Source organism: Petromyzon marinus, chromosome 5 (assembly GCF_048934315.1).
Source record: "Petromyzon marinus isolate PM22_M1 ecotype Great Lakes invasive population chromosome 5, UKy_Petmar_22M1.pri1.0, whole genome shotgun sequence".
Taxonomy (NCBI): domain Eukaryota; kingdom Metazoa; phylum Chordata; class Hyperoartia; order Petromyzontiformes; family Petromyzontidae; genus Petromyzon; species Petromyzon marinus.
The window spans coordinates 18,658,513-18,675,423 of NC_133671.1; the positions used below are offsets into that span (position 1 = coordinate 18,658,513).

General features: G+C 46.1%; 1 protein-coding gene across 1 annotated transcript; it reads right to left on the bottom strand.

Annotated features, from left to right (window-relative positions):
* Positions 1 to 80: 80 nt before the first annotated feature.
* LOC116939165 (14-3-3 protein epsilon) lies at positions 81 to 10,711 on the bottom strand. The gene is made up of 6 exons (XM_032947235.2): positions 10,514 to 10,711; positions 5,293 to 5,492; positions 4,756 to 4,862; positions 3,931 to 4,137; positions 2,974 to 3,110; positions 81 to 864 (listed from the first exon to the last, which is right to left on the bottom strand). Exons 1-6 carry the CDS (start codon positions 10,575 to 10,577, stop codon positions 809 to 811), a joined length of 771 nt encoding a protein of 256 aa, XP_032803126.1. The 5' UTR covers positions 10,578 to 10,711; the 3' UTR covers positions 81 to 808.
* Between the last annotated feature and the right edge of the window lie 6,200 nt (positions 10,712 to 16,911).

Genomic DNA, 16,911 nt, shown 5'->3' on the forward strand with positions numbered 1-16,911 from the left:
AAAGTTGTAAAACATCTTGCGTCTGATGCGGTCAGGTGCCACAAAGATCAATTACGCCTGGTTTTCCACGAAACCCTGCAGCACTAAGAGCCCTAACAAGCTACGATAGCGACTAAATGCAAAAAAGAGAAAAAAAATTGAGCAAAAGAGAATCAGAGAAAGCTTTGCGTGAGCAATTCCAGTTAGCCAAAACATCTCTTCACACTACACTCTTCAAAATTTGGCAAACAACAGTAAGCAAACAGTGTGGGGTTTGGGTATTCCCTCAACTGCTTACCGACTCGCATCTAAGTGATCAGCCATTGACAATTCAGGTTACTTTGCCGATGTGCTTTAGCGGTCAGAACCTACTAAAAATCCTGCTTTTTCGCAATATTACGGTTCGTGCGGCCATCGAGCGGTGGTATGGCACGAAAACCGCCGAGATGCTCGGGCTCGCTACGCCGCCACCCTTCGGCAAACTAAAAAGTGCACGCCGTTTTTTAAAACTGCGGCAACCGCCAGTCGCTAGCGCACAGCTTCGAGCAATATGCGCAATTGAGGGGGTGAACGTTTTGGGTTGAGGGTTTTAGGGGTGAGGGTCGGGAGGGGGGGTTTAGAAAGTGAGAAATGAATGCAATGAGCCCTTCATGAACAGAGAAGAGCCAGGGATTTCCTTCCACTTTGTTTTGTGTTTTGATTCACAGCGTGCCCACCATTGAACCCCCACCTCCCTCGCGGGTGGAGGCGGCTGTGAGTGGGAGGCAGCACGGTGTCTGCTGGCTCGAGAGAGAGCGAGAGCTGTGTGGGCTGTGGGTAAATCTGGGGCTCAGTTGGCTTCATTTTCCACATCTTGCAAGGTCTCCTCCTTCGAATCCTCCTCCGCTGTGGGAGAAAGTGCAGGGAAGGGCACACAAGGACCAGCCACAAGTTCGCATCAGTCACGTGTCTTACTCGTGCCTGAACACATCACAACACTCTTGAATGGTAAAACCCAGAGTCGGTGACTCGCGATGCTTTAACAGGCCAGCAAGTACGCATGTGTGATTATTTGTTTATTTCATATAGCATCATGCATGCTAATTGCATTTCATAAACGCTGAGGAACCAGACAAGCTGGAAAGGCAGTCGGGTGGTGAGCCTGCACCAACGATGCCCAAGCTATGCTGTCCTTTAAATAATATTTTCAGTCAATGGAGTGTTTATACATGTCGGAGGAAACTGGAGCACCTGGAGAAAAGCCCCGCACGACAGGGAACATGCTATCCCATACATATTCATTGGTGGCGGTGTGTTGACAGCTGTTAACAAAAGCACATTTGTAAACAATGAATTCAAAGGAATATTATGATAGACGATAGATTTGTAGCGAAGGTAGCGACGGTGGAGAAAAATGCAGGCCGACCTAGATCCAGTGGTTTGAGAAATTTACACCAAAAAGGGTCCGTTAAAAGATAAGATCCGGTTTAGGATTCTGGGAAGCATTGAGGGCAAATTGTGAGGCTGAGCCTCTCTCAGATTGCAGTGGCTGGAAAATTTCAATTAGGGAAGAGAGGAATTATAGAGCACACAGTTCACAACTGGTGTGTTGGATCACTCAACTTGTCTACAGAGAAAGTGCCTCACTTTGCAATGTTGAGGGAGCATGTTTTACTGAAATAGGCTCTCATTTTGCCAATGCATGCAATTTTAGAGACTACCTGTTAAATCATGATCAGCGACATACACTTCAATTAAAATGAATGGATGGCATCCTTAGAAAAAGTAATGGTTTTTAAAAGGAACCAAATTGGCAGTCTAAGTTTGCCCACTGTTTCTATTACAGCAATCTAAGCAAAGGAGGCAATCTGTTCTAAGATATATTTATTGTGATATCTCATAACAAAACACTGGCACCACCATTAACTGTTTACTATAATCAACTCTATGCTGCACTAGCTGTTCCTGGGTATGCATACTTGTGAAGATAAACATCTGAGCATGCAGGTACAGTGGAACCCGCTTAGAATCCTCATTCTCCGAAGGTCACGCTACAACAAACGCAGGTCTGGTGGTTGGAGACCAAAGCCTCCACCGAGTGCGTGCATGTGAAGAATGTACGCACGTAAGCGCAAAAACAAAAAGGAATCTGCATCTCGTGTACGGGTGAACGTAACAAAAATAAAACGTTAAAAACATATATTTTACGTCCAGTTTATTTCATCTAATCGATGGCGTTTGTGAAGGCGGCGTGCGGCACCTCAACTGCTGCCGATGAACAACCCTTTTTTTTGGCCAGTGGTTTAGGACGGAAGAGAATGCAGGCACATACGAGGGGAGTTAGCTTCCTGCATGCCGAAATGGACACCGTCTTGAGCCGTCTGACGGCAAACGCACATCAGTGCTACAATTCAGAGCGCCAAACCAGTGTGCACGCATCAATATCCATTCGTCTTCAGCAACTTTATGGTGCGTGAGTGCAATGGAGCGCGCTCCACATTGCGCGAAACATTTATGGAAACGTCCCCTCCCGCCTTAGGTTATTTGTTGCAATTTTAAACAATAGAAAAACACGACAACAAAACAGCACATTACATAGCCGCACGTGACCGATTAACCACCCGCGCTCTGTGTGGCATTCGTACAAGGTGTTGCGATCATTTTATATGGCTCTTCACAAATCTGACTTTGTTACATTAATATAGTCTTACACCGTGTCGCGATTTGATACTTCTACTAACGTACATGAAAGAATTCTCCCTCGTTTAAAGTGGTTTGTGCTCTATTTTTGTCCAGTAACCTTTTTGTGCGAGGTGTAACATGTCATTTCCTGTAGAAGTTAACATCTTGACGTTTTCATATAGCAACCTATACTTCAGTACCCAGCGAGTCGGACATGTGACGTTGCACTACAAAATCAAAGCGGACACTGCAGAGGTCGTGACGTGGCCGTCGACGCGGAGGAACTGGGAAGAACAGACGGAGACCGACATTGGGCGAGTGTTTGCCACTTACCATCACCCTGCATGTCGGACGTCCACAGCGTCAGGTTGTCCCTCAGCAGCTGCATGATGAGCGTCGAGTCCTTGTAGCTCTCCTCGCTCAACGTGTCCAGCTCAGCGATGGCATCGTCAAACGCCGCCTTGGCCAGTCTGCACACGAGCGCAGGGAAACGCCGCGTCTTAATAAACGAGCTCAGCACGCAGGCGCACATGCAATCTGACCCCTTGACCTGACCTTCATGGGGCCTCAGCTTCTATTGTCACACAAAATCGTTATGTTAACTTTTGTACACGTATTGGTCTTTTTTAAATCTCTAGCTGGACAAAGAATGTTTTATTATAATGCGGAGTATATCTTAGCTCATGGTCTCACCAGAGCTCGACCAATTTAAAAATAGACCCAACAATGTTAAAAAAGAACAGGTGACAGTTGGTGCCTACATCAATGCGTAAAAGTAGGACATTTCATACCACGAGGCACCAATGATAGTAGAGTTATAGAGCTAGATTATACTGATGATCCCCAATAATGGTACATTTATTTTCCTTCAAATAAAACATCTTTAATCTCTTCGTCAATCCAATGCAAAATGAAGGTCTCCCCACACTGTGTTGGTCATAGTAATTGTTTTACCAAACTTCAGCCTACTGGTCAGTGCAGATTTGGTCACGGGGGATGCCCAGGACCGGTACAGATATCACTTGCCAACAATGTCCACACCAAGGCCAACAATCAAACTCAGGACCAGGTTCATAGTGCGGCGTGGTAACCACTGTGCCCGCCACTGCCCCCTCTTTTATTCCGCATAGCTGTACAATGTAAATGGTTTGAAATATCCACGGGACAACATTTTCATCCGCCGGCTTCGACTGTTGCACTCACACATGCGCTGCTCCAGTGAGCCTTGCCTAAAAGCATCAACGGGAAGTGACGCCGCACAACACTTAGGTGGGCGCGTGGCCAGGTAACCTGCAGGCGCGGTCGGGCGAGTTGAGGATCTCGTAGTAGAAGACCGAGAAGTTGAGCGCGAGGCCGAGGCGGATGGGATGCGTGGGCGGCAGCTCGGTGGTGGCGATGTCACTCGCCGCCTTGTACGCCACCAGGCTGTTTTCCGCCGCCTCCTTCCGGTCGTTGGCCGTGGTGAACTCTGCCAGGTACCGGTGATAGTCGCCCTTCCTACATAAACAGCAAAGTGTAAAAAAAAATTTTACAACAAAATTAAGGGATCGCTTGGACAGAGGCACAACCCCAGATAAACAAAAAAAATACTGTAGTCTTCATTAACATTGCCCTTATAATTAAGTACAAAAACATAACACGCTGACAATTTAAACAAAGGTGTTTCTTTGGAATAAAGCGATGGCAAAGACATCGACTGCTGTGTCGTTGTAGATGTCTCTTTACACTGTCGTGCACCTATGAAGGCTGGAAACGGTCTGCTCTCCTTTATCCACCAATGGAAAACTGTTTATATGTCTGATAAAGCTTGGCAACTTGCCTACAATACCCCACTTTTTCTCAGCGCACCAACAGCCTAATCCAGTTAACCTCTCTACTCTCAATCTCTGTTTAAAACATTGGCCATTGCTCGAAGTGGGTCAACCATTTGTACACTTCTGTTGTAAGGGAATGATCATGAGGAGGGGCAGGAACAAAATGATCTACACATTTAGCTAAATTAAGCAATTTCTCCATAGCTGTGTGGCACTTCGTAGATGAAATGAACTTCTACAAAGGAATTTAACACTTTACAGTCCTTCACTGCGCTCGAGTTAGAAACTGGGCGAGGCTCACATTTTGTAGTAGAAGACTTTGGACTCGCCAGTGGAGGCGGTGGGGATAAGGTGCTTATCTAGAACGTCCAGGATGTCGCCGCAAATTGACTTCAACTCTTTCTCCACCTGCGTGGGCACAACAGACCTGCAATTTAGACATTTGTGTAGTGCTGCACCGATGTGAAAGAGACCAAAATCGCACAAGCCACATGTTGTCATGATCCTCGTGATGGCAAATGGCAAAGATGACAATGACCTTGAAAGTGCATTCAATTTCTAACGCTGCAAGCGGCCGAAAAAAGAGACAGGTTTACCGAAAAATATCATGCTGACGTTCAAAATGTTTACTTAATTGCCGTACATTTACATTTTGATCTCATCACATATAACTATCCCTGCGCATGTACACGTCCTTTTTATTGTTTATTCAACTAGCTTCAAGCGGCCTCTATTTTTACTATGACTGTCGAACAAAATTTGGCTGCCACCAATGAGCGTGGTCCCACATCCTGGCCGAAGCCGACACACCCAATCCACTACCCAGGGTTCAGCTCACCATCTGCCGGTACTCGCGGATGAGCTTGAGCTTCTCCTCGCCACCCTTGCTCTCCTCCTTCTGCTCGATGGACGAGATGATGCGCCAAGACGCGCGCCGCGCCCCGATCACGTTCTTGTAGGCCACCGACAGCAGGTTCCGCTCCTCCACCGACAGCTCCACGTCCAGCGCCGCGACCTTCTTCATGCTCTCCACCATCTCTGTGGGAACCGACACCAGGCCAGTTGACTACACCGCCATACGTCGTTTCTCAAGGGACGTTTGCGCTGTCAGCGCTCGTTTGCAGCGAGACGTCTCCTTACGGGTGCCGGGCTAAAAGCGCCTTCAAGCTCTTGAAAGGGAGACAGGGAAAATGGCCACGCGTGAACGCACGGCAACATCTACAAATGCCTCCATTTTCTGCAATGGCCTACGCGAGTCCACAATTCTGTACGCGACACATTGCATTTTTCACAGCACATAGGTAGCATTGCAAATGGAGTCCCCTTTGGGAATTCCCACAACCCAACCCCCGCCTCCAATCGGCACAACGCCCCTGCAGCTACCTTATTTTTCTTTCTGACAAAAAGCAATCTTCCTTGCATGTAAACATGCAGTGTACACAAGATGCCATTTGATACTGCAGTACACAGGAAACAGTGGGTATATATATTTCCTTTTGCTTGCGATTTTAACTCGCTCCGATATGACTGAGATTTTTTTTTGGGAGCCTGAACCAAATGAATAGTTTATCATGTGGCTTTAGCAATGCTGGCTCTCTTCCTCTCAATTGCTCAGACACTTTAATGTACCTAATATTCTCAGAATAATATTGCACGTATCTGCCAATCACACATTCGTATCGTGTGGGTCAAGTACACTCATAAAAGCTAACATTGACAAATAAGTGTCACAGCTTGGCAGCAATGCATAGCCAGAGTAAACACTATTAAAGAATGCCAAATTTGAATTTCAGTATATATTTACCAAAAGTGAGCAATGAAAAATATAAAATTGACCTGCTCTTCAAAACTGCATCAATAGCATAAATTGTCACCTATTTAATTACCTTGCTTTTATCAAGTGATTACACACCAACAAGAAAGGACACCTGACAAACAACAATTATTAAAGTAATATTCTCCACACCACAATGACTGCGGCACATGGTGCTGGCTTGGTCACCTGGGTGTACCACACACTCGTAACAGCCAGCGTGGCGCGTGCATGCCCCCCCCCCGCCGCTTTGAGCATGGTCTTCGACGCGTCCTTGCACATCTTGGGAGGCACGACCAATTACTCTAATGAGTTTCCCCCCTTGACCCTGGGGGCCCAGTCACTCTGCTTCCTAGAACTTGTCAAGCAATTGCATTCAAAATACTAAAAGGAAATGGCTCGTGAGATGCACAGCGAAACAGGGGCACCGGCCTTGGAAGGTGGGGGGGGGGAACGAGATAAGGCGAGGTAAAATGCAATGGAAGAAGAAAGGTTTTGAGCAGATATATCGAGCAGATTGGTAGGCATCACGTTTTGAAAGTATATATCTAGATGGGCAGGGCAGTCGAGAAAAGATTAAGCAGACTTAAAAGGTTGCAGATGCGAGTTCAAGAAAAGTATATGGCAGGTCTGCGAGGTGGCATGGAGATGGCAGTACAGAAATGGATTCTAATATATATCTCTCTATATTGCACTTTGAGTTGTTACTCTTTCTGATACAAATATTTTTCTCCAGGTACTCCGGGATGTTTGATGTTTGATCAATATAATTGATCAAACGTCCCAATTCAGAATTCTAAATGAAATAGTCCTGAGACTCGGCGAGACTGTCCTGGCAAATAAAGAGAGCACGTCATGAAGTACCGCAAATCAGAACCTAAAGAGGCGAGGTGGGCGCGAGGCTGGCAGGGGGGGCATCAGGGTAGCGAGGGGCAACAACGCTACGGCATCACGGTTGCCATGCACACCAGCAGTGTGCACAGTGGATGCGGTACAGCAAAAACCAGAGAAGGCTTGAGAGCCAGAACCATGCAGCCAATTGATGCCCATTGCTACGGTGCCCAGCTAAATCGCCGCAGGGTCATTGATTACAAACACAGTAATATATTTTTTTAAATGAACTGCAATACAGTGTTGTTCACACGGTGACATTACACACAAATGATAATTCATCAGTAGTAAATTAAGGCACAACACATTCTGCAAGCTAATTTCTACTCTTGCTGAGAATCATATTGCATACACACGTGTCTTATAAAGTAATGAAACACTATGTACTGGACAGTCTTATGCATATACTCGTGGTATAATTACACAGAGTATACGCATGCATGCTCTGTATAATACGTGATTACAGAAAGCGTGACTTCACATTCCATTACAGCTGTTGTATTATTGAGGACTCCTATTTTAAATTCAAAAAGGCTGTGTCTCCAAGCAATGCGCACCTCTACTAGCACAATATTACACACTACAGTGCACGGTAATGAAGAGGCAGCAGTGGTGCGTGCTATGAACCCCGGAAAATGAGTCTGATTCCCGACCACTGCTGACATCAGTGGCAAGTGATATCAGAAACGATCATGGGCCCAATCATCACCAATCTACCCTGGTCAAATAACCCACATGACCAACACGGCGTGGGGGAGGCCTTCATCCAGCATGTGGTAAATTGACAAAGGACTGTCAACTATTACATTAGTATTGTGCCACGCTACTATAAGTAAAGCTGTTATGAGCACACGAGTACAATGCACTGCTTAAGATAGCACGCGGCGTGACACAGTCCTAAGCACAACGTTGCATCGAGGTCTCTGCCATTGCTGCTGATGCCACCACACCTCGCCATCCTCCTCTCCTTCCTTCTTCCTGGAGGTCAATCAGCTGTCAAAAAAGTCCGGCAATCGCCCTCTCCAAGATCCGTTATGACCCGAGCATGAGCCATTGTTAAAGTAGAAGACAATGAATGACACAAACAGTAAGAACGCAGCATGGCAAGCGGTGCTTTAGTATATGCAATACGATTCTGGATGAAGGCCTCCCCAAATCAGAAAAATAGAATCTTAGGATAAAAATATTTTTTTTCCCCCAATAACACCTGTTAAGCTATGGTTGGGTCAAGCACTATCATCCATGTCCAAACCTGCTTAGCTTCTGAGATCTGGCTAGATCAGGCGAATGCTGGGTTGTTTATTCATAGGCAGAGATTTAGTTATTTGCAAACATGATTGTTCTTCTTACTTTGTGAATTCATGACGTCGACAAATGGGAACGGCACCTCAAGTAATAACCGCTGACCTATTGTTTCAGGTGGTCCGGTTGGGTTGGAGGGAGGGTTGTAGCCGATTGCGTAAGATCGGTGTAAAAAATACCCAGTTTCACGCGAGTATCAAGTGTAAAGTAAGGACAATTCGAAATGGTACATTTTTCATTTTTTGGGACTAGGCCCTAAAGAAGGCTGTCTCTGGTGTAGGCCAATCAGTTTCAAAGACAATGCAAATATTGCATATATTATGTTATCAGAGCATGTTTGTTTGCATGTTCACAAGTACCGTGCGTGGTTAATGCAGTACAGTACTTGATTCCTTGCAAAATGTTTCTATTTGGTGTTTGAACAACTTAACACATCTTGTTTTATTGCCAGAAAGGGTGAAACCTATTATTTGTTCATACAAGAACAGTTCGCTTACGCCGTTTCATTGAATCGGCTTCTGGAAATGAATCTTGGCGGTCTTTGCGCCGTACTTTTCTTTGCATTCCAGGTATTGCACAAAAAGAGACATCTGTCTCAAAGGACTCCACGCATGGCTCTAATGAATGTCACTATACAGTATCTATTACTGGTAGGAACGAAGTTGTAAACTGAGTGTACCAGCCTGCAATAGATTAATGTGTCCGTCCGTCCCCTTTCAATACTTTAACGAAGTAAAATCTCGTGCTGTTGGGTGTAAAATCAGCAATAGACAGTGCAGAGACTTGATATGTCTTATAAAATTGCGCAAAATTCCAATGTTCCTACCAGCCCAACCTGCAGGGACCTGTTTTGTGTGTGTAGATGATATTCCTGTGGCCAAATCAACCGCTTGGATTGGTTGACCACCGTGTGTACAACTTGGTGCTCTAGGCTGCGGCGTGGCTACCTGCTTGCTGGTCATCAGCAGCGGGGAGTGCAGCACAATCCATCGTTGTGCTGTGCTTCTATGCTCCCAACGCCTTCACCAAGCCGCACAGACCAGCGTGGTCAAATAACCACCACTCCCCCAACACCCCTCTCCAAAAGAGTGACAAAAGTACCTTTAATGTTCAATGTAATTACAATGCAAGTTAAATTATGGTACTGTATTGTCGTCTTTTGTGGGTGGCATTCTGCACGTTTCTCGTATCAGCACGCAAGGGGAAGGGCCAGCGGCTACCTGCACGGGCGAGGGAAACGGGGGGTGTGGTGTGGTGGGGAACCCCCCCCCCCCAACATGTAATAGAAGATTAAGTGACAACCATTTCATTAAAACAATAACGGCATTGGCGATGTGTTAATTTAATAAGCGTCGCCTCCACCGGACCCACAAACACCGCACCAACTTCCAGATCGCGCGCATATCCGTCAACGCCTGTCAACAACGTACATCCACGGAATTCCCCCCCCCTCCCCACCGCCGCCCCACTAACAGCACGCGAAGTATGGCACACGTACCGACTTATTTAGTGCGGGCTTTTTTTTTGACGGACACCATTGACCGATCGTTATTTATTTCATTTAATCTTCAACGCTTCCCGAAAGGGGCCCCCCCCCCACCACTACCACGCCACACTTCCCTCCATGCCGTTGGAAAGCCTCGAGCAGCAATAGGGCGGTGATGCGGCCAAACTGCTCCCACGCACGATTTGCTGCCACCCAACGCCTTTTTTTTTAGTGAACGCGAGGTCCACTGAGCAACGCGACCCCGTCAAAAAACATGTCATCGCCAACATCCCGACACGCGTTTAACGAAACGATAATCAACGCAGATATGGGGGGGGGGGGTGGTGGTGGTGGGAGCCTCTGAACGGCACAAAGAGGGAGCCATGTACGAGCGACCTATTTGCGTCCCGTGGAAGGAGACGCGATTTTGTCTCGCAGCCGGGGCGACTCGCTCGCGAGGCTCCCCAACCTGGGGGGGGGGGGGAGAAAAAAAACGGCCGCGAAAGAGACGGCGCTTCGCCCTCTCATTTTCACTCGAATTTGTAATCACTTAAAACAACCACGTACCGTCGTAGCGCTCGGCCTGTTCGGCCAATTTGGCCTTGTACACTTGATCCTCCTTGTCCTCCATGACGGATGGCGCGTTTTGACGGTGGATTCCACTCGGATTCTCCTTCGCTTTAATTTGTTTATTTTCTCCGCTCGCTCTCGCCCGACGATCAAGATGGCCGAAAGTAGCGCCGGGGCCGCGGTGGTGGCTGGGGGGGGGGCCGGCGGAGGAGGGGGGGGGGAACTTCCACCCAGGCCCCACCCCTCAACCCCCGCGCCCCGCCCCCCGAGTTTCAAATCCCTACATCGCATCGACGCGGACGAGCGCGCCCCTCTTCCCATTGGAGTGGCTGACGAGAACCCTCGTCCAATCACGGACAATGGTGGTGGGGGGGGGTCGGTCACGTGACGCGCGCCGGGCAATGGCGTTCGTCGAAGGCGTCCGATCCGCTCTGCGAAATCCAACGGCGGCAGTCGCGCGCGCGCCGGGAGCGGGGAGGCGGTTGCTAGGCGACGCGTTTGCGTCATCGGTGGGGGGGGTGGCGCGGGGGCACGTTCCGGTGACGTCAACGCGGCAAGCCATGGGCGGGGCGCGCGCGCGGGTTGGTGGGTGGGGGGAGAGAAGGAGCGGTGGGTGGGTGGGTGGGCGGGGGGTCGAGTTGCCATGGATACGGGCAAACCCACTGACGTCATGCGCAATTCTGCACTGAGGAAATTCGCTGATGCGATTCGCCTTCAATAATTTCCCCGTGCGGCTGATTGATGTCCCGTCACTCACCAAAATTAAAACAACATATACACGAGCTAGTAGTACAGGCGTCCTTGCTCACTCTGTGATCTGATCCGCATGCCACGCGTAGCCCTGCGGCAATTTGGCCCAGGGAAAGCATTATAACCTCACCGCGGTAAGGAGTGTCTCACCGTGAAAACTGTCCATGGTGATACATAAATGAGGATATTCTTGGTTCTTTCGGTAAAGTCACGTAGAAGGGAAACAATTAAATAATAAAAATTTGAAACAATACAATTCTCACGACGTTTCGACTGCAACACAAGCAATCATCATCAGGTGTGAAAACCACAGCAAGAAAAAATTCAAATTTTCTTGTGTGGTTTTCTCACCTGATGATGATTGCTTGTGTTGCAGTCGAAACGTCGTGAAAATTGTATTGTTTTATTATTTTATTGTTTCCCTTCTACGTGACTTTACCGAAAGAACCAAGAATATGAATCCCTGCAGTCACGAAAGCTTTAAATAAAACAAATAATGAGGATGTTTTAAAAATACACATCCTGCTTCCAATTAGCAGGAATGTGTGAGAGATGATTACACTCTTGTGGATAAAACGATAAGTTTTCTTCTCATGCATTGCCGATCTATTTTGAATCCGAAGTAGATCATTAACTTCCTGCATCCTAAATCAGAATCAGATTACTGTAGCGTAGGGCACATCTCCAAAAATCCACCCTCCAATAATCCACAAAATCGTGTAATTGACGAATAACCCGCCGTTTGCAGCTTTTGTAATCCGGGGGGGTGGGACCATTGATCCTGAAATCCACAAAAATATCGATTATCTGGATCGTTTCCAGTATTTGTCCGGGAATCCGCGTCACACCGCGTCGGTACAAAACACTTTCCGCGAATTATGTTGCAAACCTCCACGGTGTGCCGCAGCATTTTCTTGCTGTGGTTGTCCCACCTGATGAAGTTCACTTGTGTTGCGATCGAAACGTCGTGATTTGTTTTATTTTATTTTATTTCTACCTACGTGACTTTACCGAAAGAACCAAAGAGTATGGATTCCTGCAGTCACGAAAGCTTCAAATCAAGATTGGTGCGCCGCAGATTATGGGATCTGCGATATGGCCCCCAAATATCAACGTGGATAATTGGAGTCGTGCTGTATTACACAAATTAAGAACATCTGCATTTTTATCCTGGTTGTAAATTGCATACTTTTTTTGTTAGTACGTTTTGTCATCTGCCCTATCAATTTTCCTAAATATTTATCAAATAAACATTGCTCATTCGAACAAAAATTTATAATTGGAAACCAGGAGAAAAGTACAAACACGGCATATACAGTAATAGGCGACAACCCCGTACGGTTGCTACAAAATAGAAACACTTTGGAACATTGAGAAATCTGCTTCAACTCAAAACAAAGAAAGCATCCATGAAATTAATTGTGGGACAAAGTGCAATGTCGTGCAATTTATTTTGCAAGCACTGTTTAGGATTACATGGAAATTGGCCACCAAAAAGGACACTAAAAATCAACAACCAGCAGCAATATCATACAACAACAACAAAAACACTAGAAAGCACCGGTAAGTAATCCCAACAAAATCAGATGTAGTCATTGAAGATTATGTTTTACCGCTGAGATTTACGTGCAAAGTTATTATTGTTGTTACATTTCAAGCCAATATTGGTACAAAATGTGCCGTGCTCTTCGCAATTATATGCATTATACGATTACGTTTCTGGAACGATATCTGCTTTCAATAAACCGTTCACCCCTCGATGGCTCGTGTCTCATTAATGGGACGTGTACAGCTGCCCCATGCCACCCAAGTCAGCAGTCCAGTGGTCCCGCATGTGGCCACAGCTTACTCGACCTTAGTTGAACCCATAGGAATGGCAATAATTCACTGAAATTTGGTACTTCTAGTTTCGAGGATGTAGGACATAGGTATCCATTCATCATCAGCCATGGTGAATCCACTGCTGGATTAAAGCCTCTTTAAGCTGCCACCACCGCTCACCATCCATCCTACAATGCGATAATAATGCCACCTGACGCCACTTGCACACTAGCTGATTTTACATTACCGTGAAGTCAAATAAATACCCACACTTAACAATACAGGTTTGCCAGTGTACATTTTTAAGTTCAAACTCTAATGGATGTTTGAGATGATGATAAGGTGGAGTATTTTTTACATATAAAAAAATTAAGTCCAGCCTCAAGACCTTTCTTTTTACCTCTGCCTGGGTCTGACTACCTCTCTCTATAAAATAAGTATGACCGTTTTTTATACTCTTTGGTTCTATTCGGTAAAATCACGTAGGTAAAAAATAAAACAACAAAAAATCACGACGTTTCGGCCATCGTGATTTTTTGTTGTTTTAATTTTATTTTTTACCTACGTGACTTTACCGAATAGAACCAAAGAGTATGGATCCTTGCAGTCACTAAAGCTTCAAATCTAGAACGGTTTTTTTTGTAAAGCTTCCGGATATGTGATCATATTTAGACACGATATAAATCTAAATTGTATTTTATTATATCACGGCTTACCATGCCTGCACAAAAATTTGGCGAGACCAGACGAAAGAGGAGGCTTATAGAGGCAGATACAGAAAGACGCAGCAGAGACACACACACACAGACATCGATACACGAACAGAAACAGACCCAGAAATGGACACAAATATCGTACAGAGAGAATGAAATAAACAAAAACAGACACAGGTATACTGACAGGTGGAGACACAGAGGCATGGTGACATCGAAAGACAAATACAGAAATAGGAAGACATGAAGCGAGACAGACTCTCATTAACCGAGTGTATGTTTATTACCATTATAACGTATTGTAAATACTCTTACGTTTCACCTGCATGTTCGAAATAATCGGTGTAAGTTTGCTGTAGTTTGTTGAGTGTTGACTCCTGTAACAGCAGCAATCTTGTGCCTCTGTATGTTGGTGAACAATAGTATGAATCGTATTTTTCGACATATATACAGTATTGGAAAATGGGCTTAATATTGCGATTAAATGTTGACCATTCGCCAACAGCAGCCAAGACTACCGTGTCAACCCATGCGATTTACCCAGTATTCTTGTACAGGGAAATTTAGTTTTCAGGTCCATACGGCGTACATCCGTTTCAAAAACGGGCAACAACAACAAAAATGTGTCTATTTGTTTGTGTTTCTCTCTTGTGATGGGACTTTGTAGGGTGAACGTTGAGATTTTATAAGGGGGCACGGGGGTGACCAATAAGGTCTGAATTTCTCTGTGATAAGAATTGGTTGACGGGTATGATGGCCACGTGTCATTGTATTGTTTCCCATGAAAGAACAAAACATTCTCTTTTCACGATGCATCCTGGAAGGTAACGTGCCGAATGCTGACCCTGCGATTCGACTTTATTTTATTAAGTGTTCATTATTTTTGTTCCACAATAAACATCGCTTTTGAATTATGGCCCATTGCTCTTTCCTATAACATCTTCACTCAAATTAAAATGTTGAACACTGACAAAACACGGCGTTTTGTGCCCCCATATTTTAGTTGTAAATCGACGTTGTCGGGATTTCATGATAGACATCGATGTTTTCCTTTGCAGGTCCCCATCCACGCATTGCTGTTGTATCGCGTGGGCACGCTTCATTGTTTATGTGCTGTCATTGCCACTTGTCGACGTCCCTCGTTTGTAGACGTCCGTCTACATTCCACCGCGTGGTGGACTCCCCAATAGACGTTTCGCGACACGTATCTGCACCGTCTTCTTTTTTTTTAACTGACGGCGCTCTCAATGCCACCCCCCACCCCGCCCCGAAACCAGCACTGCCCACAGCGTGCCCGCCTCCGCACCAATGGGAACGCGCTTCGACTGCGTGATCGTGCCACGACGACCAATCATAGCCGCGACGAGGCGCGTGATCGGTGGCGAAGGCGGCCAATGGGCGAGCGCCGGAGAAAACAGCTGTGAAAAGCGCGCGAAATTCGCAGTGGATCAACACGTGGCCGCCGTCGGGCGCGGGTCGCGTGTTCCAGCAGTGACGCCGCTTTCACGTGTGACGGCACAGCCCTTTTGTTATTCCACTGCTAGGATGCGGGCCTCTCCTATGCCCTGCGGGTTTACAGGACCATACTTCACCACGCCGTTCAGTGCCGGTTGGTGAAGGCGGGTAGAGAATATAAGTACTGTAGCGTTCTAGATTCGAAGCTTTCGTGACTGCAGGAATTATTCTTTGGTTCTTTCGGTAAAGTCACGTAGAAAATGAAATAATAATAGGAACGTCGTATTCTATTAGTATTTTATTTTCTACGTGACTTTACTGTAGCAGTGACTATACAATGCACTTTGCTGTTACTGCCCACTGCGTATCACCCCACATACCTTATCCGTTCAAAACTAGTGTCCACTCTTAAAGCACGACATTACATTCACAAGCATATCTTGCTGTCTCTCTCTCCCTCTAAGGCCGTTTGTGTTCCTTTATAGATCAACTGACCCAGGTTTAACGTTGGATCATATCCACGCAGGTGATTGAGTGAATGGAGCGAGAGGAGAGACGCGGTGCTGGAGAATACGTTCGGGTTTGTGCAGGGCCAGATTAAAGCACGAGGCTTTAGGGGGTGCAGCCCAGGGGCCTCCGTCAGCTGGAGGGCCTCCAGAGATGAAGTGAGAAGTTATTTCAGTTGTGAATGCTGAATTTTATTTGCTGTTAGCCTTGTAAAAATTATTTTTTCTTTAACTTTGTTTTCCTTTTGAAAATATTACTGGGGGCCTCACAGTACATGTAGCCCAGGGGCCTACAAAATCTGAATCCGGCCCTGGGTTTGTGTGATAAGGCTGTCCGATCTCTTGCACGTGTATCCATTGCACTCAACGCCACCGGTTTATATATACAACTAGCTTTACTACCCGGCTTCGCCCGGGACTTGGATTCACCACGCCCGGCCGCCTTTGTCTCCCCAATGCCGATGTTGTAAAGTTTGTTGCATGTCAGGAAGTACGCTAAACATTTTGAACAGACACGCATAATCATAAATTTCCCTTATATAGAGAGATTTGTTACATTGAGGGTTTTTTCCTTATCAGCTCTTGCTAAATTTAAATCTTCCGTTTTGTGAGTTTTTTATGCCAAAGTAAGTACTGTATACAGAAGTTTTTTAAAGGCTAGAACGCACGAGGCCAGGGCTGAGGTCGAAGCCTAAAGCATTGGTTAAGGCCGGTGAAACTTTCAGGTGGATCCTCCATATCGAGGCGACTGCCCGCACCTCCGATTAGCACGTACGGTGGTTGCAGTGCACGCAAGGCCGGTGCACCCAAAAGCCAATTCCTGAGACCGAGGCCAACATTGAGGACAAGAGCTGAGAGAGTATCCTCAGACTGATGTCAAGGACCCAAGGCTACATATAAGCACCCACTCTGACAATGTTCACTGTGAAGTGGGGTCACTTTAAAATTACAAGTCTCTGTTACTTACATTTTCTCACGTGACTTCTTTAAAACGGTAGCAATATTTGCAGCAACTGTAACTTATTTTATTTCATGAAAAAATGCGACTGTTTCAGTACACTGGTAAGATTGTTTTAAACAGACAACTATGCCGCACGTACAACAGTCTCTGAAATAAATATTGGTTCAATAGTTGTGTTCAATAAAACTG

What these genes read in the sequence shown, in the direction of transcription:
- LOC116939165 (XM_032947235.2), bottom strand. Translation starts at nt 10,577, where the DNA reads ATGGAGGACAAGGAGGATCAAGTGTACAAGGCCAAATTGGCCGAACAG. An exon ending in TCGCCCGACCGCGCCTGCAG is followed by an intron (nt 3,111 to 3,930) that starts GTTACCTGGCCA and finishes GCTCGTGTGCAG; the next exon opens with ACTGGCCAAGGCGGCGTTTG. An exon ending in GTCCGACATGCAGGGTGATG is followed by an intron (nt 865 to 2,973) that starts GTAAGTGGCAAA and finishes TTTCTCCCACAG; the next exon opens with CGGAGGAGGATTCGAAGGAG.